Source organism: Bombus vosnesenskii, unplaced genomic scaffold, assembly GCF_011952255.1.
Source record: "Bombus vosnesenskii isolate JDL3184/JDL3185 unplaced genomic scaffold, Bvos_JDL3184-5_v1.1 scf7180000013265, whole genome shotgun sequence".
Lineage (NCBI taxonomy): Eukaryota > Metazoa > Arthropoda > Insecta > Hymenoptera > Apidae > Bombus > Bombus vosnesenskii.
Window position 1 is genome coordinate 5,018,850 of NW_022882925.1, and position 25,825 is coordinate 5,044,674.

At 31.4% G+C, this 25,825-nt stretch overlaps 4 protein-coding genes across 7 annotated transcripts; 1 reads left to right on the top strand and 3 right to left on the bottom strand.

Moving 5' to 3' along the window:
• Positions 1–1,776: 1,776 nt before the first annotated feature.
• LOC117243310 (CTD small phosphatase-like protein 2) lies at positions 1,777–6,590 on the bottom strand. Of its 3 annotated transcripts, none has more exons than XM_033510673.1 (8): positions 5,975–6,590; positions 4,043–4,277; positions 3,570–3,710; positions 3,261–3,507; positions 2,619–3,175; positions 2,128–2,484; positions 1,945–2,040; positions 1,777–1,866 (listed from the first exon to the last, which is right to left on the bottom strand). In XM_033510673.1, exons 2-8 carry the CDS (start codon positions 4,253–4,255, stop codon positions 1,801–1,803), a joined length of 1,677 nt encoding a protein of 558 aa, XP_033366564.1. In that variant the 5' UTR covers positions 4,256–4,277; positions 5,975–6,590; the 3' UTR covers positions 1,777–1,800. The 3 variants fall into 3 exon arrangements, with proteins under 3 accessions (XP_033366564.1, XP_033366563.1, XP_033366565.1); XM_033510672.1 differs by lacking the exon at positions 5,975–6,590 and adding an exon at positions 5,696–5,968; XM_033510674.1 differs by lacking the exon at positions 5,975–6,590 and having other exon boundaries at positions 3,570–3,898; positions 4,043–4,183.
• A 1,041-nt stretch (positions 6,591–7,631) lies between these two features.
• On the bottom strand, positions 7,632–15,527 carry LOC117243308 (protein MON2 homolog). Of its 2 annotated transcripts, none has more exons than XM_033510670.1 (25): positions 15,408–15,527; positions 15,111–15,242; positions 14,826–15,008; positions 14,506–14,742; positions 14,313–14,438; positions 14,050–14,247; positions 13,725–13,977; positions 13,503–13,656; positions 13,179–13,421; positions 12,799–13,085; positions 12,349–12,719; positions 12,024–12,236; positions 11,775–11,950; positions 11,529–11,691; positions 10,604–10,751; positions 10,272–10,525; positions 10,051–10,185; positions 9,731–9,981; positions 9,482–9,644; positions 9,267–9,410; positions 8,875–9,188; positions 8,601–8,785; positions 8,271–8,514; positions 8,034–8,110; positions 7,632–7,911 (listed from the first exon to the last, which is right to left on the bottom strand). In XM_033510670.1, the coding sequence occupies exons 1-25, from the start codon at positions 15,525–15,527 to the stop codon at positions 7,742–7,744; spliced, it is 4,941 nt and encodes a 1,646-aa protein (XP_033366561.1). In that variant the 3' UTR covers positions 7,632–7,741. The 2 variants fall into 2 exon arrangements, with proteins under 2 accessions (XP_033366561.1, XP_033366560.1); XM_033510669.1 differs by having other exon boundaries at positions 7,742–7,911; positions 8,034–8,116.
• Positions 15,528–16,179: 652 nt separating this feature from the next.
• Positions 16,180–19,172, top strand: LOC117243312 (T-complex protein 1 subunit delta). Its single transcript, XM_033510675.1, has 9 exons — positions 16,180–16,574; positions 16,903–16,955; positions 17,036–17,125; positions 17,208–17,459; positions 17,546–17,641; positions 17,722–17,883; positions 17,969–18,313; positions 18,395–18,646; positions 18,741–19,172. Exons 1-9 carry the CDS (start codon positions 16,466–16,468, stop codon positions 18,984–18,986), a joined length of 1,605 nt encoding a protein of 534 aa, XP_033366566.1. The 5' UTR covers positions 16,180–16,465; the 3' UTR covers positions 18,987–19,172.
• A 130-nt stretch (positions 19,173–19,302) lies between these two features.
• LOC117243309 (folliculin-interacting protein 1) lies at positions 19,303–25,423 on the bottom strand. Its single transcript, XM_033510671.1, has 12 exons — positions 24,969–25,423; positions 23,798–23,969; positions 23,595–23,684; positions 23,429–23,511; positions 23,262–23,332; positions 23,037–23,156; positions 22,705–22,936; positions 22,291–22,620; positions 22,145–22,229; positions 20,776–22,076; positions 20,241–20,697; positions 19,303–20,122 (listed from the first exon to the last, which is right to left on the bottom strand). The coding sequence occupies exons 1-12, from the start codon at positions 25,067–25,069 to the stop codon at positions 19,910–19,912; spliced, it is 3,255 nt and encodes a 1,084-aa protein (XP_033366562.1). The 5' UTR covers positions 25,070–25,423; the 3' UTR covers positions 19,303–19,909.
• Between the last annotated feature and the right edge of the window lie 402 nt (positions 25,424–25,825).

Below are 25,825 nucleotides of genomic sequence, written 5' to 3' on the forward strand. Positions count from 1 at the left end.
TACAGTTTTACTAAATTGTGGCGTTTTGATATAAATTTCTGGCTATGAATTACACGCAATTCTTTAATTCTATTAGACATAGCAGGATATAGCGATATAATTGTCTCACGCACGTTTATACAGATACATACACATCACATGTACTCGTAATTAAAAAATTATGAATATATGTATATATGTATGCACTTAAAGAACTTGTAATCTACACTGATTTATACTTGCAGTGCTCAACTGAAAAGTTTAAACATTCATACTTTCAATATATTGATTAAAAATAATCAGATTGAGATCATATTTATTTATAACTAAACTTAAATATAGAAGACATTACATCTTTCCAGAAGACTAATTGTATATATATATAGCTATATAGCAAAAAATATTATAAATTTAACAATAATTATTTGCAAAATGACAACTATAGACAATAATAATCATTTGTCGTATGTTTAAAATTTATAGAATATCATTTTATGTAACTAAAAACAGAATTACTTGTGCGAAAATATTTAATCAAACACAATAAGTCTGAAGTTGTTAATTATAATTTTGATTAATGCAAAAAGTAGTTTTATTCTGAAAGTATAAGTTTAATATTCCTATTTTCTTTCTTTTTCTTTTTTACTTTGTTAATAGGTACGACTTCTGCTATGTGTGGACTATGCTCAGAAATAAAAACTAGCGATAACGGAAGTTATTCGAAAATGGAAGTTTGTATTTTATTCATTTATGTTTATCCTATCAGTATATTTTGTTTCTATTCAATGAACTTACTATCTCTTGGAACAAATAATTGAATTAACTATTGCAATAATTTCATCTCATAGATGATATTAGATTTTTACTTAACTTACTTTATAATTGGATAAATATATTGAATGCTTTGCATATTTTTGCATACAATGAATAATATGATTAACTTCATGAAGTAAATAGTATCACTTCCAAAAAAGAAGAAAAAGAAAACTCGAATGCGATCGATCTTAATTTCTTAAATAAAATTTTAATATCTAGTATTTGATTATTTTGACATCTCTCAATTTAACATTATGCATATTTTATATATATTTTGTTTAATTACATTTTATTCATTTTCTCTACAACTAAGAATATGAAGAATATTTAAATTGAGAGATATCTATAATTTGCTATAATGTATCTACTAGAGCAATTTAATAACAAGTGTATAACCTCATTTTTTAATAATTTAGATTAGAATATTATTTATGAAATTTTCTCACAATAACACATAAGCCCTGGCAGTCACTGGTATCAAATCTTGATTTGTCTTTATGTGATTCGTAAAGAGAGAGTTTCATTATTTATTTATTGATTGGTACCTGCCCAAATATTTGATAAATATAGATTCTAGTAACTACTATGTTGTGATATTTCTTAACAATATTATGTTAAGATGTTAATTTTTCAAATGTATTTTTTACACTAATCTTTTTAACAAGATTGATTTAAGTTCCTTACAAATAAGTACAAAATTTATTATATTTAAATAATAAATTACCTTTTTTTTGAAATTTTATAAAAATCATAGCGCAAGAATTATCTCAACTTTTATCGATATAACTATATTTTGGTTTTTAATAATTTCAACGATGCCGTATCGAATATTATTAACAAAACATTATTGCAAATTATAGAATTTTCTTTTGGCGTGTGCTATTGCACGCTTTGTATGATATCTTACATTTATCTGCTGAATATATCCGTAAGATATACTATACATGTACGTACTTATATAGGCTAACAGCTTTTGAAATGTTAATCTTGTGTTTATGAAATGAATTAATCTGGTGGTAAAAAACTGAAGAGTCGAAATTGTTCTCTAATACGTGGTCTAACATCTCCACCCTAAAATGTTAATTAACGTTTATTTTATTATCAATGTTTGTTGCAAATCACCTAACATAAACTTTATTAAATACTTACCCAATTTACTAAATTTTCTAAGAAAGGTAACAATTTCATTAATTCATTATCTGAACGATCGGCAAACCAACTTTCTATAGGAATACCATTTTCTAACTGTAAAAGAAATATTTTATTAAAATCAGAAAATATATAACTGTTCTTTTTTTCAATATTTTAAATATGACAAAGCCATATTCTTACTTGGTATCCAAATGCTTGTGGACTATTATCGATAATAACAGTTTTAGATAAATCTCTACCGAGTATAGATAGATCCTTAATATAATTTCCATTTACGCAAACACAGTGTTCTCTGAACAGACGATACTTAATCAATTTTCGTGTTGGATCTAATAGATTCATTAATTTGTTTGCATAAACTCGTTTACTTGCAGTAAAAAGGATCACTTCATACAATGACGAGACATGTTCTAAAAATTCGCGAAAATAGGGTCTTGTTCTGACGAACACCGTGTATGTTACATCTTGAAAGACGACTGGAAAGCGGAATGCTGCATCCGAAAGTTCTTGCAAGCTACAGTGAACTAATGTTTCATCCTGTATAAAAAAAAAATCTTTTTATATCCCTTCGTTCATTTTCTGTAATATTTTTAGATTTTATTAAAGAATTATTTTGTTACTGTATTAATTTTTATTATGCATTTTTTTATGATAATTCAAAATATTCGTACCAAATCTAATACGAGACTAAATTCTGGACTACTGCGTGTTTTAAGAGGAAGAGCAGGACACCTGGCTCTCATCGCTGGAGTCAAAGGTGGTAAGTGTTTAATGAAGACATAAGGATCAAATGGTTCCCAATCTTCTTGAACATGAGTAACCATATTTTCCATATCACAACTTTCTACTATTTCCTCACTTCCAACTTCCATATATTCAACGTCATGGTAATCGTTCTCAATATCATCGGAATCATATTTTTGAGTAACATTCCCGTTTGTATCTGGCGAATGATGATGGCTTAGATTATACATGGTTGTAGTACCATACTTTGTAGTAGTAAAGTTTGATTCATATTTTGACAAATGGGTGTCAACAGAACATTGAGTTTTTGACGAATTACTATTGTTCGCATTATTATTGCTAAATGTGTACTTTCCATTTGGAAAATACTTTTCTGATGAATAAGAACGAGTTCCATACATGGATGTAGAATGCATTAATCTATAGCATTCTTCAGATGCTTCTGTTTGTGTGCAATGTGCGGAATAATACAGCGAACTAGTATCTGTAACAAAAGGAATGTATTAGTTGCATATGTGTTACACAAAGCCAAATAAATTATTATAAGCTATATTTGTAAATATGCATACCAATACTTTTGCTTTCTTCATCATCCAATACATATGAAAGGTTTGAATTTGAACCTATAGATGCAGGAGGCATTAGATTTGATAGTGGTGATACACTCGGAACTGAAGATTTGATGTCATTTACACTGGTTATGGAAGAACAACATGAGTCTGTGTTTAATATAGATGAGTACAAAGATAAACTAGTTGTATTCCAGTTTTCCTTAGATTCTTCAGAAACTTTTGATACTGTTGCACATTTTTCTGGCTAAAAAATTTATATTTTTTACTATTAGTTATTCAAAAACAAACTAGTTCAAAATAACTTACAATAACTGCATCTTTTGTAGAAGATCGGTGTAAAGGAGTTGAAGTAACCATTGATCGTTTTATGCATTTTCTTCTACGAGGCCCTCTCTCTCGTCTATTAGGTGTAGATTTTACGAAACGTAAAACATTTTCTTTACAAGCCTACGAAGATAATAATCTTTTTAACAAAACTGAAGTGAAGTCTTTACATTAACCAAATGACTTCGATTGTAGTTCTAAGAAATCTAAGTGTATAACATCCTTGAGAGTTAGTCAGTCACTCATTAACCGCTGATTAGTTAGAAAGTATTTCTTTTTAAGGAATAGTGAAGTTTGTTTTAATAAATGACCTGCAAAGATCATTTACATAAGCTAATAATAATAATGTAGTTTGAAATATCATAATTGAATATCAATGTTTTAGATAGCAACACAAAAAGATACAACAGATGTGAGAAGTTAGGGTCAAAGGAAAAATAGATACTAATGCATACCTCTTTTAAGAAATGAGTACATCTATGTTTCCATCGTGTCAGTCTACCACATTTGTTTGGTGTGTTAATGCGATAATTATTATTATTTACAGATGGAAGTTTTCGTAAGCTGCTAACTTGTACCCGATGGTGAGATGTTTTAGTTCTGGATACACAACTTACGTTTAAACGACCACGTAGTCTTCTACTAACATGCTCACTTCGTAACCACATTTCAGAGAAGTATCTAAATGGCCTAAAACAACATGTAACCATAGAATATTATTGTACTATTTAAAAATATTAAAATTATACAACTGTTATATTAATCAAAATCAATAAGTAGCATGAATCAATTTCTTGTTAATCAACAGAAGGAAGGTAAATAAATATATACGCATAATATAATGTATACTTATAGAAATTATTAGAGATTTATTTATTAATATTATTATATCTATATATATATATATCCATTTCTTTTGTAGATACATTTTTTTATAAAGAATGATCTAATAATACCCTATTGTAACAAATAAATTTAAATATAAAACAAAATTTATTTTTATATATTTTAATTATATTTAATTTTTCTTTTTTGTTTTCAAGCAATTAATCAAAATACATTTTCTTAACAACTATTTTAAATACAAGTTTCATTGTAACAACTGACATAAAAAATTCTATTTAAATTCAATGGGTATTTTCAACAAAATTATACATTTACAACATCCGAGATACATATTTCTTAACTTTTTACATAAATAATTTATCTCTCCTAGATTAGGCTGAGGTATATGAAAAACAGTGGTTTGAACTAAACATAAAATTTCATGAAGGACAAAATTTTTCTAAAGAAATAATAAAATCTAAATCGTAATCTAAAAAGAAAAATCAGTTCATACATCAAACAAAGAGAGATCAGAAGATCAGAAGATCAGAAGATCAGAAGATCAGAAGATCAGAAGATCAGAAGATCAGAAGATCAGAAGATCAGAAGATCAGAAGATCAGAAGATCAGAAGATCAGAAGATCAGAAGATCAGAAGATCAGAAGATCAGAAGATCAGAAGATCAGAAGATCAGAAGATCAGAAGATCAGAAGATCAGAAGATCAGAAGATCAGAAGATCAGAAGATCAGAAGATCAGAAGATCAGAAGATCAGAAGATCAGAAGATCAGAAGATCAGAAGATCAAAAGATCAAAAGATCAAAAGATCAAAAGATCAAAGATCAAAAGATCAAAAGAAAGATCAAAAGATCAAAAGAAAGATCAAAAGATCAAAAGATCAAAAGAAAGATCAAAAGATCAAAAGATCAAAAGATCAAAAGATCAAGAGATCAAAAGATCAAAAGATCAAAAGATCAAAAGATCAAAAGATCAAAAGATCAAAAGATCAAAAGATCAAAAGATCAAAAGATCAAAAGATCAAAAAGCTATCAATTATTAATGTTTGATCGTGTCTTAGAAATTGCGCGGGAAAGAAATTCGATCATATCGTAAAAAAGGGGCGTTCCTGATCCACGGTTTCTTGTAGTGGTTCTATATACGTATACATATACTCGTATAAGCGTCACACTACGCACGCACGCACACAAACACGCGCATACAAATACACATAGATGCACACTTAGAAGTATATATCGATTTATATGCAGTGTGATACTTGGTTACATTTTCTAGTATCTTCACAGAAATAGTGTAGATTTGTGTGCACAACCGAATAATCGGCGAGATGTGAAATGAAATTTATATTACATGATAAACCGTGCACGATGCTCATCTTACTCGATGGTACTGTATATCGGACATAAATCGATCGAAAGTTTGAAAGTGCAATGTTGTGCCGCGGAAGCGGCGGCACCCAACAATTGTAACGCCTGAAAATTCCCGCGAAAACTATCCCGCGTGAATAAATGCTTAACTCATGTTTCAACTTATGATACCGCTTACCATATCTCTTAATTAACAGACACACTTATTAAATACAGAAATAAGTTGGTATGTGTTGTGGTCACACGCGTTTCATTCAAATCGGTAGCTCGCATTCACTTTTCATCCCCCGAAACTAAACAATCATGGCTGCGGCGTCACTCGAAAATACATCATGAATCAAATTCAACACTACTTCGTTAACACATATCGTTTCTCACAAATATGAATCAAATTTTTCAATTCATTTTTTAAATCAAAGTCATGTGAAAAATAATATAGTAAAAATATATCCTACAACTATATTTTTTATTGAAATTTGATTAATTCTACAAGTTTTCCGGTTACAAATGCGACATCTATGTTTTAAAGACACTTCTTTTTAAGGCGCTTGTTCATTAAAAGAAATCGAACCAAGTACTTACTGTTTAGCCAAAATTAATTAATTGTCCAAATATTTATAATTTATACGTAGATAAAATTCATATCAAACCTTAGTATGTGCCATAAAACAAATTTAGAACGTCAAGATGTTGTTATATGTAGATAATCCTCTCCTATATACTGTTCTATATACATACACCATGAATATACATTTGTATTACACAAAATTAAATGTTTTGGATAAAATGAAATAATATGACGAATAATTATATAAAGAATAGAAATAATTTATGTATATGTTAATTAAATAATAAAAAAATATATTTTCAAAGATAGACTTTACTGGTTTTGATTCTATTAAAAAATGTTTTCAAGAACTTAATATAAAAAACTGTTGTGCTATATTACAAAAAATATTAAAAAGTACAAAGCCTAAAAATATATGAAGGCACAATTTCTATACAAAAATAGCAATAAATATTTCAGACTTTTATTGAATTTTTGTATGGCTATTTACATCATTATATCATAGTTTATCAATATTGTATCATTGTAAGAATAGCGAATAGTAATTTTATATTATTTATAAAATCGTACTATATGCTCTAATCGCAGTTAATTCAATATTTACATTATGTATTAGAAAAGCCAAGTCGTACATAAACTATGTACAGCAGCATGGCATATGTGTATAATTTGTAGTCAACCAATTTGCGCTTAAACAAATACATATTTAACATAACTTTTGTATACTTGCTTCGACTTCCTAAGTCTACATGTTTTTATGCGTTATTTCACTCAAATATAAGACACCATGTTATATTACTTTTGTTTTTGCTCATTATAGACAATATTACTAATTAAACCAAAAATTATATGCAGCCATTTATAAATATTACGCTATATATAGCAGTTCTCTGTTACTTTAAAATCTTACGATAATAAACTGTATAAAAAAGGAAAAAATTTTATAATCATATTTGTAGAAATCAAAATATTTGAAAGAATGGAAGTTCTTAAATTGTCAAATAAATATTTAAGTGATTATTACTAACACTTCAAGTGTTAACATGCTAATTGAATACATTATTCTATAAAAACCTATTGCAATTTACACAATTAAAATATTTATATCATAAAGATAAAGATAAACATGAATGTTTTTTTACCTTTGTTATATAGTAATGAAGAACTTCTAAGATTTGTATGGTAAACTTTTCGGCAGATACATAAATTAAAGATTTTCAAAGATACTTCACCTTAGATTCTTTACCTTGTAACGTGTATGCGGAAGTAAAAATTTTATGACAAAATTTATTGCACACGTAACCAGTTATAGAAAGTTTACTACTTGGTTGCGTAGCAAACATTATTATCTTGAGTTAAGAGCAAAGAATGCAATGGTCAAACACCATTAGATGTTGTGGAACTATGAAGCGGTGGTCTCAATAGATCATGATATTGTAGTAAAGCTTCCCGTAAAGATCTTGATACTTGACCTGACGCTGTAGCTATTGTACATTCTACTAGACAAGGATATAGTCCAATCAGTTGTTCCCAAACTGATCTTTCAACTAAAAATAAAATTTGTATTCCATTGTCTTTCTTTGCATAACGTTGTTTATAAATAAAAGATAGGAAGTTATGTATGTTGTTATAAAAATTAAAATCAAATATATCAATTAATAAAGATTACCTTTGTTAGGTGGTGCTTTTTTCAGAGAAACCACAAGTGTTGCAACAGCTTTCAAAACAAAAGAAATTTCTGATAATCTGTACCTAGAAAAGGTTTATATAATAAGTACTTAAAAATTAATATATGTATATATTACATTTATCTCCAATGGGATTGTACAATGTATTTTACTAATATAATAAAATGAAATCAAGTGAAAGAAGAGCTAAAAAAATTTTGTTTGAACAAAACCATTACCTAGGTAGCGGACATTTTCCACTTCGCCTCTCATTTTCAATATATCGTCGTAAAACTTCTTGAAACCTATGAAGGAGCGCAGTGACTGCTAACCGTCCAGCAACACCTCCTTCATCGTTTTCAGGACTTTTGGTTGTGTCATGATCTGATTCATTATTTAATCCATCCAATAGAGAAAACTGAAGTAATGTTTCAAAACACGTTTTTGCGAATTCCTCTCTTAACTTAGTTTCGCCGCTATTTTCTACAATAATAAAAGGTAATTTTACAGCAATGAAAAATAATTTTATATTTAAAATTTTTCCTTCAATGAACATAAAAGAGATTTACCAATATTTGTTGTAGTCGCTGAGTGTATGGAGCCTTTGTTTAATAACATAACTACTCGCAAAATAAACTGATGAGGTATGTATTGAGAATGTGGTAAAACCTCATCTCGTAAAAGTTCCATAACTTGACAATCTACAGCTTCATCCGCTTGAATTTCTTCGACACCTCGTTCTATATTTAATATACTGTAGTAGAACACCAAAATGTTAATTTTAACAATCAATGGTTACAAAACAACAAAATACAAGTTTATTGCTATGCTATATCGAACTACCTTTTCGGAAATAGGAAATCATCTAATGTATTCGCTAGTTCCGGCCACATATTTTGAAATTGTTCTGGATATTTCCTGGCTAAAGGTAAGCCAGTATGTAAAACGGCAAGCAAACTAGTAACAGCCAATTTCCAAGTTGTTGGTGACGGGCAAGCATACTTCATTGACAAAGGTACATGCAACGCTTCTATAATATGCTTTAAAACTTGTCCATCTATAACTGCCATTTCAGGTGCTGTCTTTTGATATAATGTTACAACCATTGATAAAGCTTTCTCTCCAAAAGGAACATAATTCATAGTCACCCAATCAGCCTAAATAAATAAAAGAGCTAAATAATATTTCATTAAAAATAATGTCATGGTTAAATACAAAAACTAAAAAATACGCACAGATACGCCTCTAATTTGAGAGATGTGTTTCGTTGGGATTTTACCATAGGTGGGAGCTTCACAAGCCAGCTTTGAAAAACTCAAAAGCTGAAGAAATATTAAAACAATCATTGTTCGCAAATTATCGGGTCCATTTAATGCTTCCTATTAAAAGAAAAATTAAATTAATGTTGAATAGAGAAAGAATGATTTTAATAATGAAATAAATTACATACCTTTTGTAAAAGCTCCATTGAATGAAGTACACCATCTTGTAAATGAGTGAGAACTACATCTGGCATTGTAGGCAAAATATATGGCGTTGATTCACCATGTACTGGAACTGCAACTGCATTTTTTAACACAATGCAAAGTTTTTGCAAATCTGGGCCAGTGAATCTGAGAAATAAAAAAAAAGGGATATACACTTTCTTTTTTAAAATAAAAATTTAATTACATGAAAAAATTATTAAGTATAAATATACTTGTTTCTGATGTGTTGGAAAACAGCTGGAAATATATGAACCAATGCTGTTAAAAATGCTTGTGATGGTACATAAGGTTCCGTTTCCCCTTCTTGAGGGGGTGTTGTACTTTCCATTCCAATATTCAACCACACACGCCATGCAACGATCCATAATGCTTCGGAATCATTTGACTGAATCACTTCGTTATTGTCACTTCCTTTTTGGAGATATAAAATCTCTTGAAATGATTTTAAAGCTGCCAATGATACCTAACAATTATAAATACAAAATTTAAAAAAGTAATTTTTTATAATTACATATATTGTATACATACACACCTCGTTATTTTTACTAAGTGCAGAATTTTCTATAAATTCTAATAAAAGAGACCAAGCTCTAGGAAAATCGCCCAACATTTGCAACAACTGCCGCTTGGTATTAAATACTCTGCCAACACCACTCAAAGTCAATACCTATAGAATAATAATTAAACAGATTAATTTTATTAATACATATATTAGTAATATATTAATGTAAGTATTAAATAAATATATATTACCTGCGTTTCCGCCCACTGTTTCTGTGCTGTATTTCTGCTGTGATGAATAAGTATGTTTCCACTAGTATCTACCTTCTCACTACTGGCGGAGTTAGATAAACTTCTTACTTTATCTAGCAATGGAAAAAGAACCTGCCAAAGTACAGCTTGCCATGTCGGCTGATGTAACAAACTACCATGTGCAGATATTGTAGAAAACAGAGTTTGACTAGCTGATTTGCGCACGGCGGGCCGAGGATCCACACATAAGTCACCTTACAAATATAAATGCAATAGTAATATTTCAGAAATGTTCTATCTCCTATATAAAGTTTTATAATAAAATATATTACCTAATCTTGCATATAAACACATCCAAAGTTTGTCAAAAGGTGGCATATTTGTTGTACCAGGAAAGTCTGGAAACACCGACGATGAATCTCCTTTCAGAGATACACAAAGCTTCTCTTGGTTTTGATAAAAATAATCGCTTATATTCCACTGGAAAAACAATATATAAATATAAATACATTAAACTGACTATATTTTATAAGACCTATAAAATCTACTGAATTGACCTATCAATCTACTTTTTATGTGATATAAAAAAGTATTGTAATAATACATCTAAAATAAACTTGATTTGCCTGATTGTCTTGATTTTAATTTTTTTCATTCAAGACATTTGCACTTCAATTTTAACAATTTTAAATGCTCCTAATTTCTTCTACAACTTAATGTATGTTCATCTTTTAATTATGAGTTCCTGCTCTGATGTACTTGTAAGGAATTCCATAATCTGCAATCGAAAGTTTCAACCAAAAGTTCCGAATTCGCGTAACATGTTAGGTACCAGGTCCTTCTCAAATTAACACCTTGCCATACTTTTATGAGTCTGAGTTATGCTGAGAATTTTGAGCCAAACCTGAATACCACGAGTCAGGCCCGTGGTCTAATTTCATGTCAAACGTGAATATCACGAGTCTCACTCGTAGCTTAATCTCAGGCCAAGTATGAATGTATCGAAAGGTGTCTTTTTTCTAAACACGGGCGCGGCTATCTACGTACTCAGTCGCACGATCTCATGTTTCAAGTTCCGACACTCTGTCTTCGTCGCTTCGGCTCTTTTCCTGACCATTCGGGTGCAACGTTTGGGCCCGGATTCTTCCGAGTTAAATGGTATGGCAAGGGGTTAAGAAAAGAAAAGAAAAACATATAACAATACTAAGATTAAGAATAAAACGAACGTATAAAACATTTTTGGTCGTTCATTCTTACCATTAATCCGACAGCAGTTAATGAAATATTTAATTCTTGCGTCTGAGAACCGAATTTTGCGGCTGTGTCAACACAAAGTGGAAGACATCGCCAAGGCATTACTGGTAGGAAATCAGTTACTACCAATTGTAAACATTGAAATGCTATACGAACTAAAGCTTCTCTGTAAAATACATTAATATACAATTAAAATAAATGATACTTTTTTATTAGATTGGGCTTTTATTACTATATAAGGATATTTACCCGTGATGATCAGATACTGCTCCAATAATACCAAGTACCAAAGGCCAGCCATGATATAGTGTTTCTCCTGCTCCATGTAATACTTGTAAAACGCACTCTAGCTGTCGTTGTCTTACATCTCCATGGCGAACTGATGATAATTCTGATAATGGTCCTAAAAGTAAAGTCTGCAATTTCTGTAATGAAAAAAAAATAAATTACATTTTCCATATTCAATTTATTTTCTTTTAATCAAAAAGTTTAACATACTTGATTATCGCGCAAAGGTTGTGGATATTTGTGCTGAAGTGCCATTTTTACAAGATATGTAATAGCTTCGACCCCCCATTCTCGCATACGAATATGCGGATGTTGACAAACTTCCAGCAAGTGATTTGTTAATGGTCTCCATAAAACTTCTACCCGTGGTAAGTTTACCAAACCAGTTTCTAAAAGTTTAGCCACAGCAAACAGGGAGGGTTCCTAACAGAGACGTTGCAATGTGACTGCACTTTATATTTAAGACTTAAATGTTAAAGCTTTAAATGTTAAAGTAAATCTGACGCTTTCAATTGAAAATCAAATTCACACTCACTCTATTAGAGTAAGCTAATTCCATAGCTTCGTGGCTCAACTTGCAAAGTGCGTCTATCAAGTGATGTAAAGCTACATCATCAAGATGTTGACTACTTTCGAATAGCCTGCTAAGCATGGCGCTAAGTACAGGCAAATCTGCCATAACTGCGTTTGTAAGTACTGCATTTGGATCGGCAGCGGTTCTTCCTGCTTTTAAGGATCCTCCAGTAGAAGGCTTCAAACCAAGTATCCAGACAAGATGTTGTAGTGTTGTAAGTACCAAATGCCATGCACCACCAAGTATGCTTCCATGGCAATGTGCAAGTGATAATAATGCACGCATACATTGTAAATTTTTTGCCGTTAACATAACTGGACCTTGATGTGCACCTACATTGGCGCAAATAGTTTTTCATTTTATTCAGCTATAAGCAGTTTCATTCAGCAATTTCAAATCATTGTTACACACCAACTGGTAGAGACGCAGTGGGTAGAGGAGTACCAACAGCTACAACCTGTTGTCTATAATCTGGTTCACCAATAGTCACATTGTACTGAGTGGATTCTTGTTGTCTTGCACTCGGTATACCTTGAGGAGCATTGTATAACACAGTCAATGCGTAATGAGGAGGCAATGATGCTTTACATATTGCAGTAATGAAAGCATCACGCGGAGCCTGCAACTCTAATTGTCCACACAGCGATGCAAAAGTTTGAATAGCTTTTAACACATTTTCTGTTGCAGATTCATCGGTGCTAGGAATTCCAGAGAAAAAAAAGATTTTTATACACAAAAAATAAATTTTAATACTATATGGGTAAAATAATCAATAGCTTAATCTTTCTTACCTTGCATCTATAAGAGGACTTAATGCTGCTAGCAGGCCACACCAACTAGAATTAATGAGCTGAGTATGAAGTTTCCGTTCAAATTCATTAGGTTTGTACAATTGATTTCCAGTTACAACTTCATTAGTACCATTGATTGCGAGAGCTATGGATCGTATAATATCTAATAAGCATGCATATGCTACACTTATTCCATAACCGATAGGAATCTGTGGCGGTTCGACCTTATCAAGCATGTCCAGACTAAAAGTTAATTAAATCACTTGTATTAATTTTTTACAAAAGAATTATGCTATAAACAACAAAAAAGGTTCTAGTATTTACTAGGTTGATTTAGCTTGACCACTTGTAAATGTCGCAACTACCGGCAACCAAATGCCGCGTGAATAAAAACCAGGTTGAGGTGAAACACCAGGACCTATAGGCATTCCCGTAAATAACGGAGAAGCCGTACTTTGTGGAATCGTTGTACTTGTCGCTAATATTAAAAAGATATTGACATTATTAATATTTTATTGCTATTATAGTAAATTTTTTAAAACTTACTTATATTGGTTTGGTTCATCATTTGGGGATTAACAAAAAGACTATGTACATAGGCACCTAAACTATTGACAATATCTTGAAAAATGTTGGTTGCATGAGGTTTTAAGTCATAACATTCACAGAAATTTGTAAGAAGATCAGATTGTACTGTCATTTTATGTAAAACTTCTAAAGCTAAGGCTCTTTGCCATGTTGGTTTATCAGGATCCAAAAATTTAACAATTAGGGACAAAAATATCTCACATTCTGTCACCTGAAAAATTCAAGGCTGTATTATAATATTTTTATTAAGTTTAAAAGTTTTTGAAGTTTATAGAATATATACCAAAAGAGAATGATATTTTTGTATCAAAATAGAAACAACTCGAAGGAGCCGCATGCTAATAGGAAAATAAGGTTTATCTAAAGGTGTAGCTTGTTGTAGTGATGCTGGTACCGAATTGCGATATTTGATATTAGGGGAAAATAATTTAATTACAAGGGCACACACTCTCTCCTTTAGTAGAAAGCTAAATTCTGGATGCTGAAAAAAACGAAAAATTAAATAATTATAATTTATATGTGAACTCATCACTTATGATTAAATACCTTGAAAAATACTGATGAAAAATTTGTTAGAACAGATTCTAGCAATTCTAGTCCAAAGGTACGTGTCATTTCTGTAATCCCAATTAACCAGTAAGGTTGATCTGCATTTACTAATTGTACTAAGTCCTAAAAAAATTTTATTCAGTAATTAAATTTTATTAAACAATGTAATAACTAATATAAATAAACTTACTTGAAACATTAAATATGCATCAGCAGCACATGGTCCTAAACTTTTAGGTGCCTGATTAGTAGGAATTTTTAATTCCTCCAAATTTATTTCATCTGAATCTTCTTGATCAGGACTTTGTTCATCTTCTGCAACTACACGCTCAAATACTAATGACACTAACTGTCTTACTGTGGCTCCTGCTGTGTTAATTGTTGTAGAATCTTTCGTAAAATGTAAGCGAAAACACAGAACTAAATTCTGAAAATAACATTATTTTTTTCAAATTACTCAAGATGTTAATGACATAAATTTTTTATTCTATAAGTAATATAAATTATTACTCTTGCAAGTGTTTCTCCATGAACCACAGTGTTGCTAGTTAGTAAAAGAGTTACAGTTTGTAAAACTTTAACTTCTTCCGTTCCAGATTCCATTAACATCCATAACGTATCTGTGATATAACGGGCACCTTTTTGATCAATAGCTTGTTGTGTAATTAATTTTTGCATCATAGTTAAACAAAACTAAAATAAGTAATATGACAGAAAATTATTATATTGTTTAAATATAAAATATTATATATTTAAAAAATAAAATACTAAAGAATATATCTGTTTCTTACATACCTTTATAATTTTTACATCTTTACTCTCACAACCTTGAACCAAAGGATATAAGATTTGATTAACGATATAATAAATTGGAGCACCCGAAGTATTCGAAGCTGTCCTTATTTTTGCAATTCCTTCTTCGCACGACTGTAATAAAATGCACTATTCAAACATTGTTTCCAATAATTTTGTACTAATCTTCATGGGAAAAAATAAAGCACTTTAAATTAAAAAACTAACCTAACTCTATTTAATATTACATAATAACGTGTAATATATTACTAAATATTAAAGTCAATAATAATAACATACTTCCTTGATTTGTGGATATTTCTTCTTCGTCTCAGAGGCGAGAACTTTCAAGTCAGTTTGTAACGATTCCAAAAATTTTGAAGTATTTTCCGAATTAGTTCCGATAGCTGAACTCGCCATCGCGTATCAAATTCTCTTTTTTATAACGTTATCATAAAAATCTATATCATCGTAAGTTATAAACAGTTTCTCGAGGCATGCATATTGCCATATGAATATTCGTATCTATCTAACAGTAGGTGAGTTGGCACATCCCATACCGATTATCAGAAATGACAACGGGCAGGTGACAATTTAGTGGGTTTGTCTTCACGCATTTTTAACCTTACGTCATTTCAACGACTCTATCAATCACTTAGAGCTTTTAGCAGAATTTCGATTAAACTTCCTTAAAAACCGTGTATTTTTACGATTATTAACTATTCGCATCTTAATCGTAACACGTTCATGTAAATAATAAACTGTAGCTTGCAATGGCGACAATAACTCGTATGTATATGTATTGCAATTTACCATCGACCTCGAATCAATTTATAAACTAGGGTGGAAGCTCGTACTATAATCAAACGATATACCATTTGAGATTACGCTTATACATTTTTATAAATTTTAGGTTATGTTATATACTTTAATTAGCCATACATCGTTATAACTTAAATTAAAATAAAATGACTTTATCTATATTAGTTTCTAGAATATTGTATAAGATCTTAAAATAAGAACTTGTAAAAGTTTCTTCGATGAGCCACTACGTGGTGCTGAACAACGTTTTTGACATGTCTTTGCCACTATAGATCCATGGTTCTTATTACCAATGAATAGTGTTACCCGGCACCCATTCTTACGAATTTATAATCTAAGGTTTCCAGTCGTTTCTTGAGCGTAGCGTGTTTTAACTCATTGAGAGAATTAACTATTTCCTATAAGAGTTTAAAATATTGTAAAGAAAAGTGTCGCGAGAAATCATCTCCAATACTCAGAGGAACGAAGTTCCTTACAAACTCGCGTACAAACTTCGTAATCAACCCGACCTAAAAAACGTGACCAACTTGTCGAGAATGACGGCAATAACGGCAAGCGGCGATGGACGAAGCGCCCATGGACAGGCCTATAAAGATAAAAGTAAACCAACAGATATTCGTAGCAGCAATATCAATGCTGCGAAAGGTGAATAAATAATGCTACTGATATATTTTTGAAGTATTTCAATTCTTATTAATTATTTCTTAGGCCAACAAAAATCTTACCTTATATAGTCATGTTCAATACACCGTAACCGAATTATTTTGTCATCGTTAATCTGAAGAAAAAGTTAAAATTTATCACTATATAGCTTACAGAGTGCAGTTTTAATTATTTAAAAACACTTTAAATATATCTAAGTAAAATTGTAGGCTATGGATGTAGGTCCAATTTTACATTTTATTAACATAAAATATCCTTTGTTTCGCCCATTTTTGTGAATGGGAGTTTCATATTAATATCAATATTTCAGCTGTCAGTGATGCAATTCGTACCAGTCTTGGTCCTAGAGGAATGGATAAAATGGTAAAATTCATACATTAGAATTAAGTTTATTGACTTAATTTGTTTATACATAATTGAAATATTTCATTTTGTATGTTAAGATTCAAGCTGGGAACGGAGAAGTTACAATTACAAATGATGGTGCAACAATCTTAAAAGAAATGAATGTTGTACATCCTGCAGCAAAAATGGTAATCTTTTTATTAATATCGGAAGCATTAAGAATTTTCTAAATAATTTTTATGCGTTTTTCATTTGTTTTGATGTTTTCAGTTAGTTGAATTATCAAAGGCACAAGATATTGAAGCTGGAGATGGTACTACAAGTGTTGTTGTTATGGCTGGTTCTCTTCTAGAAGCTGCAGAGCGTTTGTTGCAAAAGGGAATACATCCTACTTTAATCAGCGATGCTTTCCAAAAAGCTGCAGTTAAAGCTGTAGAAATATTGATAAATATGTCTATTCCTGTTGATTTAAAAGACAAACAATCACTGATTAGAGCTGCAGCAACCTCTTTAAACTCAAAGGTATATCTTAAGATGTATATATTAATTATAAACTGTAATTCAAATACTATTATGAAATTGAAATTATGCAATTCTTTTCTTTTAAGGTTGTCTTTCAACAATCAAGCCTTTTAGCACCACTTGCTGTAGATGCAGTATTAAAAGTTACCGAAGAAGGGAAAGAAATTGCTGTAGATCTTAATGTAAGAAAATCAGTATACAAGTTAAATTACTACAGTAAATGTATTAAGTTTATATCTTAATAACACTATTACATTTATAGAACATAAAAGTAATCAAGAAGTTAGGAGGTACAGTTGAAGACACCGAACTTGTAGAAGGATTAATATTTACACAAAAATCTTGCAATGTTAATGGACCGAAACGCATTGAAAAAGCAAAAATAGGTTTAATTCAATTCTGCATTTCTCCACCTAAAACGGACGTAAGTAATTTGAAATAAAGAAATATGTACATGAATTTAAGAAGCTTTATACATAAGTATAAGTAAAATTCTTTTATTGCTTCAGATGGATCATAATGTAATCGTATCCGATTACGCTGCAATGGATCGTGTTTTGAAGGAAGAAAGAACTTACATATTAAATATCGTGAAGCAAATTAAAAAAGCTGGTTGCAATGTACTCTTAGTACAGAAATCCATTCTTCGCGACGCTGTCAGTGATTTAGCTATACACTTTTTAGATAAAATCAAAGTTATGGTGATTAAAGACATTGAACGTGAGGATATTTCATTCGTATGTAAAACGTTAGGTTGTAGACCAATCGCGTCATTAGATCATTTTGTCGCTGATAATCTTGTTAATGCAGAATTATGTGAAGAAGTACAGACTGGAAACTCTAAGTTTGTTAAGGTTAATGGATTAAAACATGACTATTTTTAAAAATACTAATGTCTTCTTTTATAAATATTTATTTGTTTCTTTTTGTTACAGATCACTAAAATACAAAATCCTGGACCAACAGTGACAGTTCTTGTACGAGGTAGTAATAAATTGGTCTTAGAAGAAGCGGAACGTTCATTGCACGACGCATTATGTGTAGTACGCTGTTTAGTGAAACAAAAAGCTCTAATTGCTGGAGGAGGAGCACCTGAGATAGAGCTTGCACTAAAATTAGGAGCATATGCACAAACTTTATCGGGCGTTGATGCTTATTGTATTAAAGCTTTTGCAAATGCATTCGAGGTGAGTTATATCATTTTTATAATTTGTATTTGCTACTAAATATACGTGCAAATTTTTAACATATTTTTCAAATATATGTTTGTGAATATTATAGACAATTCCATCGACCCTAGCGGAAAACGCCGGATTGAATCCTATTGCAACTGTAACGGAACTTCGAAACCGACACGCTAAGGGTGAACATACTACTGGTATTAATGTGCGAAAAGGTTCAATTACTAATATCTTGGAAGAAAATGTGATTCAACCACTTTTAGTTTCTATAAGCGCCATTACACTAGCTTCGGAAACTGTCCGCAGCATATTAAAGATTGATGATATCGTGAATACAAACCAGTAATTTATAGAGAATATGAATTTTACATCTAAATTGCACTGCAAATATTTTCTCCATTAAGAAATGCTGCTGAAACTATGTTGACTTTATAATCTACAATTTGTTAAATTAATGAAATCAAATTGCTTATTAACGTTCTCAATTTCTTTTATTTCTTTCAAAATAAAGTCAATCTGCTTCTAAAAAAAACTGTCCTATATTGCTCTCCTTAATATAGTGCTTACTAGAAAATATATGAAATTATGACGACTAGAAATAATTTCTTTGAAGATCTGAAAATCAATGATGAAAAAAAGATTACAATGTTTTGAACAGGACATATGGAAGTATAAAAATTAAGTTTTATTATCCATTCTTACAGGGTGTATAAATCAAAATTCTTTTATATGGTGTAAAAAAACAAGTATAGTTCCCATATATATAGCTATTTTACAATAATATTAAACATATAATTCCGCAATTATTCTAAAAAAAGACTATATTTTGCTTTTTTTGTACATTAAATATCATGTTACTTCTTTATTACTGAACCGTGTGTTATCCGTCCTTCGAATATTAATATATTGATAATTTAAATAATTTTTAAACATTCTCTAAAATCTTTTTATTATAAAATATATATTCAAATATTAACATTTAAATGCAAAAATTAGATGATTTTACATATTGCACAATAAATTAAAACATTTTAAAACATATACAAACATTTGATCTTAATGTAGTTAAAAAAGTTGTTTGAACATTCATATATCTTTTTCACCTAGAGAACGGACCATGGTTTATTGGGATATATTACCCAATACAACAATAACAATCTACAACCATATTTTATAAAGAAATAGTGAAATACTTTACAGCTTTTGCTATATTGGACAGAAAAGGATTTTATACCCTAAAGTAAAAATCATGATAAAAATAAGATACAGTCAAGTAAGTGTAAGACCAAACCTCTGGCCTATCTCAGGAGAGTGGGAAGTTGCAACTGCGAGCAAAAGTGGTATATCTGCTGCATCGAGATCGAGAGCGTGTGTCAAACTTGCAACATTGGCATCGCATACTTCTGTTGCTAATAACATCTCAGCCAATGTTTCACTTTTTAGCCACATTTCTCTTAGTTTTGCTTCCAATATGCCTATACACTATAATTTAAGGAAAAATAGTAAAAGATGAATAGAGTACACATCGTGTTACAGCATCATCTTTACGAGTAAAGCATTTTTTATATAAACTAATAATCGAAGTCAAACAATTTCTTACTTGTGAAGCTGAATGATATTTCCGCCATAAATAAGCAAAGCCTTCCAGCATATTGGCAACGAGCCTTGACATCCCAACTGGTAACGGTGCAGTATGTGAAGGCATATTATTGGATATGATTCCAACATGCCAAGTATCTAAATCCGCTAAAATACAAAGTGATTCGGCAATTGGTTGATCAATAGTCGGAAAACGTACACTGGCAAGACATTCTTCACGTATGCAGTACCACAATTCTTTATCTATTTCATAGTCATTCCTATTTGCTTCTTGTTGGACAACTTTCTTTCTTCTCCTCTTTTTCTTCTTTGGCAAACCTTGTAGAACTAAACCCCATGTATAGGATGGTTCAGAATTATTTAATCCCTGTGACTCTGTGGGTTTTATTGTGTTTTGTAAGAGTGTCTTTGTAAAGCCTGTGTCCTGGTGTGAACCAGTCTTCTTCATTTTTTTTGTCCTGTAATTACAAATTTTTGATCTTCAGTTAATCTCATTTACTGCTATGTAAATGCTTATTGTAGTCCATGACACAAACCGCGGCATTGGCAATTCGACGACACTGTTAGCTTCCATCAAAGCTTCTAGACTGTTTGATCTAGATAATCCAACACTTCCATCACCCACGGTACTACCGCAAGTACGTAACACTTCTGTTGCGTTAGTAGGGGTTTCTAGAACTTGTTTGCAACTATCATAATTTTGTGGAGGTACGTAACCTTGCCCATTACACCTTTGACAAAATCCCAGAGATCTTGATACTGCTCCTGGTGGATGAATACTCTTGGATGATTCAGGGAAGTTCCTTTGAATAATTTTTCTCAATACATCTTCCGGCAACTGTGCAGACGTGCTCGGTACTCGTGTGAACATATATGAACACTGACAATTGTATCCAAGTCGCGGTCGTGATAATGTTTTCACAGATTTTTCTTCATCACCTAGACTGAAGAAAACATGGGAATTTTTCATCTCGTTATCTGTACTTTGACCAGTTTCAAATTCTGGTCTGCTAGAGTATAATTTCAATGTATCAACACATGTATCGTCAAAATCTTGAAAAACATCTATCTTAGAATTCGTATATGCTTCATCCAAGTCGTTATCTTCCACCTTCTTTTCAAAATTACGTAGCGAAAATTCAGGACACTGTTGCATACCAGTCTTACTCAAGTCGACATCTTGTGGTGCAATTTCGCTCACTACTATTTTAACTTTGCTTGATGTACAAGTTCTTTCGTTGACGGTGCTCTTTTCATAGCCATCATCATCGCGAGGAAGTTTCTTCGAAATGAATTTCGTGTCTGTTTCAGGTTCAAATGTTTTCAGCATAAATGAATCAAGATTTGATTCCATCGTGATGCTACGTTTAAGAGAGCTAATAGATCCTTCTACTCTTAATCTTCCCTCATTGTATTCAGGATATGAGCGTTGCATAATAGCGTTATCATCTTCTGCATCATACGAAATCTCTTGTACGGCAATTTTTTTTCGAGCAGATGTGCATAACACACGTCGGGAAATCATAGACTCTCGATCGTTAGTTGTTGCTTTCGTAGTGAATAAATGTGGACGTTTTATTCTCGCTTGTTCTAAAAGACTTGCAGCTTCTTGAATGTCTTCTTCAGTAACGTTACAATATTCTTGTCGTTTCTGTACTACTCCACTACGGATGAAGTACGACAAGAAGGATAAAACAGAATTAATCAAATCGACCTTTTGAGGATCGCCTGCAACGACTGTATGCGCTACCCTGATGGGATTACTTAGCGCACCATATAAATCACCTAATTGAACCCATAGTGGATTACAAGGATACCAGGTGCCTAATTTTTCCATCTAAAAATAAATATGTAATTGATGTATTTTATATAATTCAATTTAAAAAAAAGGCCCAAATTGCTTACCAATTGTCGATCATGGATTGGCAGTGTAGTATATATCCAACCAAGATGATATGTTAGAACAGCAGTGACGACAGTACTTAAAAAACTAAAATATATAAATGTTAATTTAGATTCGAAAGTGTGATATCTTTCCTTGAAATACTTACAAGTTACTCGATTTTGTATCGATATTATCCAACAATTGACACATTTGTTCTAAACTACGATGCAGCGCACTTATCTTATGCTCTACTTTCACTGAATTAAGTAGCACATCATGCCATAGCAAGGGTGTGCGAGAGTTTAAATCTGCATCAATATTTGTAAGTAAACGCAATAACGAAACAATGAATTGCGAAGATCTATAAAGCCGTTCAGGAAGCTGCATTCCTTTATTTTGAGCACTGATACTAGCCGATTCAATACAGAAATATCGTAAACGATCCAGCATTCCTTCCAATAGAGCCATGTGCTCTAACAGACAGGTCTCTATTCTTCTGTAATGCAAACCAGAGAAATCCAAGATGAATGAAATTAATAATTAAAACATTCATTATAATAATCTCTAACTAAATTTCAACCTCTCATGGCCTTCGGCTAGTTGGACCAACATCGTTAATCCGAGTCTCGTTTTATGACGTTTAGTATGAATCTCTTTATTATCATTTCCATTCTCGGTCCAGTACTGCATTCCAAATGTATCATCAGAATCTAATCGGGTTAAAGAAGTGGAAGCAGCTCTTAACCACCTTCGACGTAAACTCGAAAGGCTACCGATACCAGAGGATCCATTGCTCTCCAACGACTGTGAACCTGAATTAATATCGTATTACATTCCGAACAATAAACATAAAGATGATGGATCGCTTCTACTTCGGCTCAAATCGATATATTTGGCTTGAATTGAACTTACTCCCTGTCGGTGGTGGTATGTCTATATTCCACCCACTACCGGTGCTAGAGCAAGTAGAATTTTTTCTGACACCAGTGTTTAATTCGGATCCTGATAGATTTCCAGAACTTGGTCGGGATACTGGAAAATGAAGTTTTTACATATGTACATCAAATCCTAGTTTCAATTGGATCGAATTTAATCCACAGTGATATTAATTCTCAGTGATATTAGCTTGCTACCTACAAAGTGTTCGCATACTGGGGTTAGAATCCAAGTTCATGGAACGACCCAATCCTTCGTCCGAGACTTTCTCGCTGAAACACGATTGAGTAATAAATCAAATATTCGTATCAATATATCAATCGTAACATGAAATCGATAACTGTCTTATTACGAACGCATATGCTTACGTCTGCTGTTTGCATATGTTGTGTTCTGTAGCAGGGAAGACTTTTGTGCACATGATGCAAGATGATGAATTCATTGAATGGATCTTAAAGATAAACATAAAAATTAAAGTACTTAAAATGTTGATGGCACACATTTTATATTGTTAATATTAATATATTATTTTACCTTAAATGATGATCCTCTGTACGTCATCGCCACAGTACCGAATACCATTTCGCTCAATAAGCTTACGTCGTCTTCGGCCATTCTTTCTTGCTAGAAATTTACAACTATGCATATTAAGCGTATAATACATCATATATTTAATTATAAAGTATTTAAAACCTGACTAAAAATTGTGTTTCTCTTTTTCAATTATTATTTGTTACCTCGAACATCGAATTGCCGGTATTCTTTTTAAGATTAATCGTGGCTGTTTTATTTTTACACCATCTTTTCTCCAAGGAAAGAGAATCAAAAAGGAGTTTTCTCCCGCGCCATTCACACTCTCGGAATAGTAAGATCCGAACTTGACCTGCCCCAATGTATAACGCGGAGTTTCTGCAAATATTCAAAATCACACGATAATGTGTATTTTACACAATAATGTAAATAAGTAGAGAATTAGTTTATAATTCATAAAAGAGATATGGTAACAAACAGTACAAAAATAATATATTTTTATATCGAATTATAAGTATAGTTAAACAATATTATTGCTTCATATATGACTATACATTTAAGAAATTGGAGAATGACTTAACAAACAATATCTTAATCTTAACTTGTGATCTTCTAATATTATACTGAAATAATATAGTTAGTTTTTCTTATATAACTTTTTAATCTATAGCAGGTGTTAATTTTAAATGTTATAACAATCTCATGATTGTTTGCCAAAAACAATTTTCTTATTGTACATACAAGATCCAAATAATATTTAATACATAATCTATTTTTGTTATATTTTTGTTTAATATCCATCATAAACCATACATATACATATGTAGTAGGATACATCTCAACAAAGATATAATTTCTGTTTTATTACAACATAATATAAAAAAATAATTCAAATGCGTGTGTAAATGTTTAAATAAATGAAGGATGTTCACAAGAAATATTCGTAAAGATATATATAATACAGAGGTCAATTTCATGGTTCGATATATAAGCCAAGTCACGAGTATGTCAGCGACAAGATTATGTCTCCCGCCAACGGTCAAATAGAAATGGACCTAACGGAAAATAGGTTAAGTTAGATTAGAAACATAATCCTTACAAAATTTTGCGACCAAAATATTTCTTGTTTCTCTTTTCAATAAAAATCAATCATCTCGTGACAAAAGTCGCACGAAATAACTGTAAGGACAATACAGAAGGCAACCAAGAGATAGATGATCGATATACGCTATGTCACTAATAGATATCGATGCAGTGAATAAGATCGATAAATATAGAGAAATGACGATGTACAGAGGCCCAAACGAGCAAAATGAATGAAGACAAATAACGACGTATACCTGAAAATGAAAAAGAAAGAAAATGGGCTGTTCTTACCTATCATTTTCTTCTGTTTCGACGTTCGATGCTACGATGGTTTGTACTTTATTCCTGAAATTCTTCCTCGAAGGAAACAGCTTATCAAACAAAGGCATCATAAACCAACGACCGTTTATAGCTACCGCATTGCTCGTTAACTTTGTTTCGTTTTCGGTCTATCATGTCACAGGGAACTGCACCATACATGTTCGCGAGTATCAGTCAACTGTAAATAAAGTCACGTGCGGAGGAGTCATATGATTGCTCGAGATTATCGTGTATCGTTTGGTCGACATCCGAATGGAATGTTTTCCCGGCTGTTCCCGTCCTCCGCTAACACAATTCATTGGACGAATTGCGGCTCATGAAACCGGTTTGTTGGAATGTCGACAAAAATACCGATAAAGTGATAAGCATGGGAGAAAAAGCGAATTTGTGAAATAGGGACCCGATTACTGACTGCGCACGATATACTTTACTATGATAGAAGTTATATATTGCACCGCGAGAGCGCAGTACTAAGGCAATTAACAAAGTTCTGTTGCGGCTACGTTTGAGGATAAGGATTGCAATGATACGTAATTTTTTTCTTTTTGGATTATCAAATGATATTTTTAGGTCCTTTAAGTACAGTGTGAATATCGCGAAGTTAAATCATGTAAAAGATTTGGGAAAAGTTTATTGAAAAGTTCCAGATAGCTGATTTAAAATAATTAGCTATTCAAAAAAGGAGTTAAAAATGTTTAATATTTACAATTATTATTGCGAGATATAGTAACAAAAGTTGGTATTTTGTACCATCGTAAGTACAAGTAAATTTGTTGTAATCTATATAAAACTATAACGGCTTTTTATTTTCTTTATGTGAACCAAAT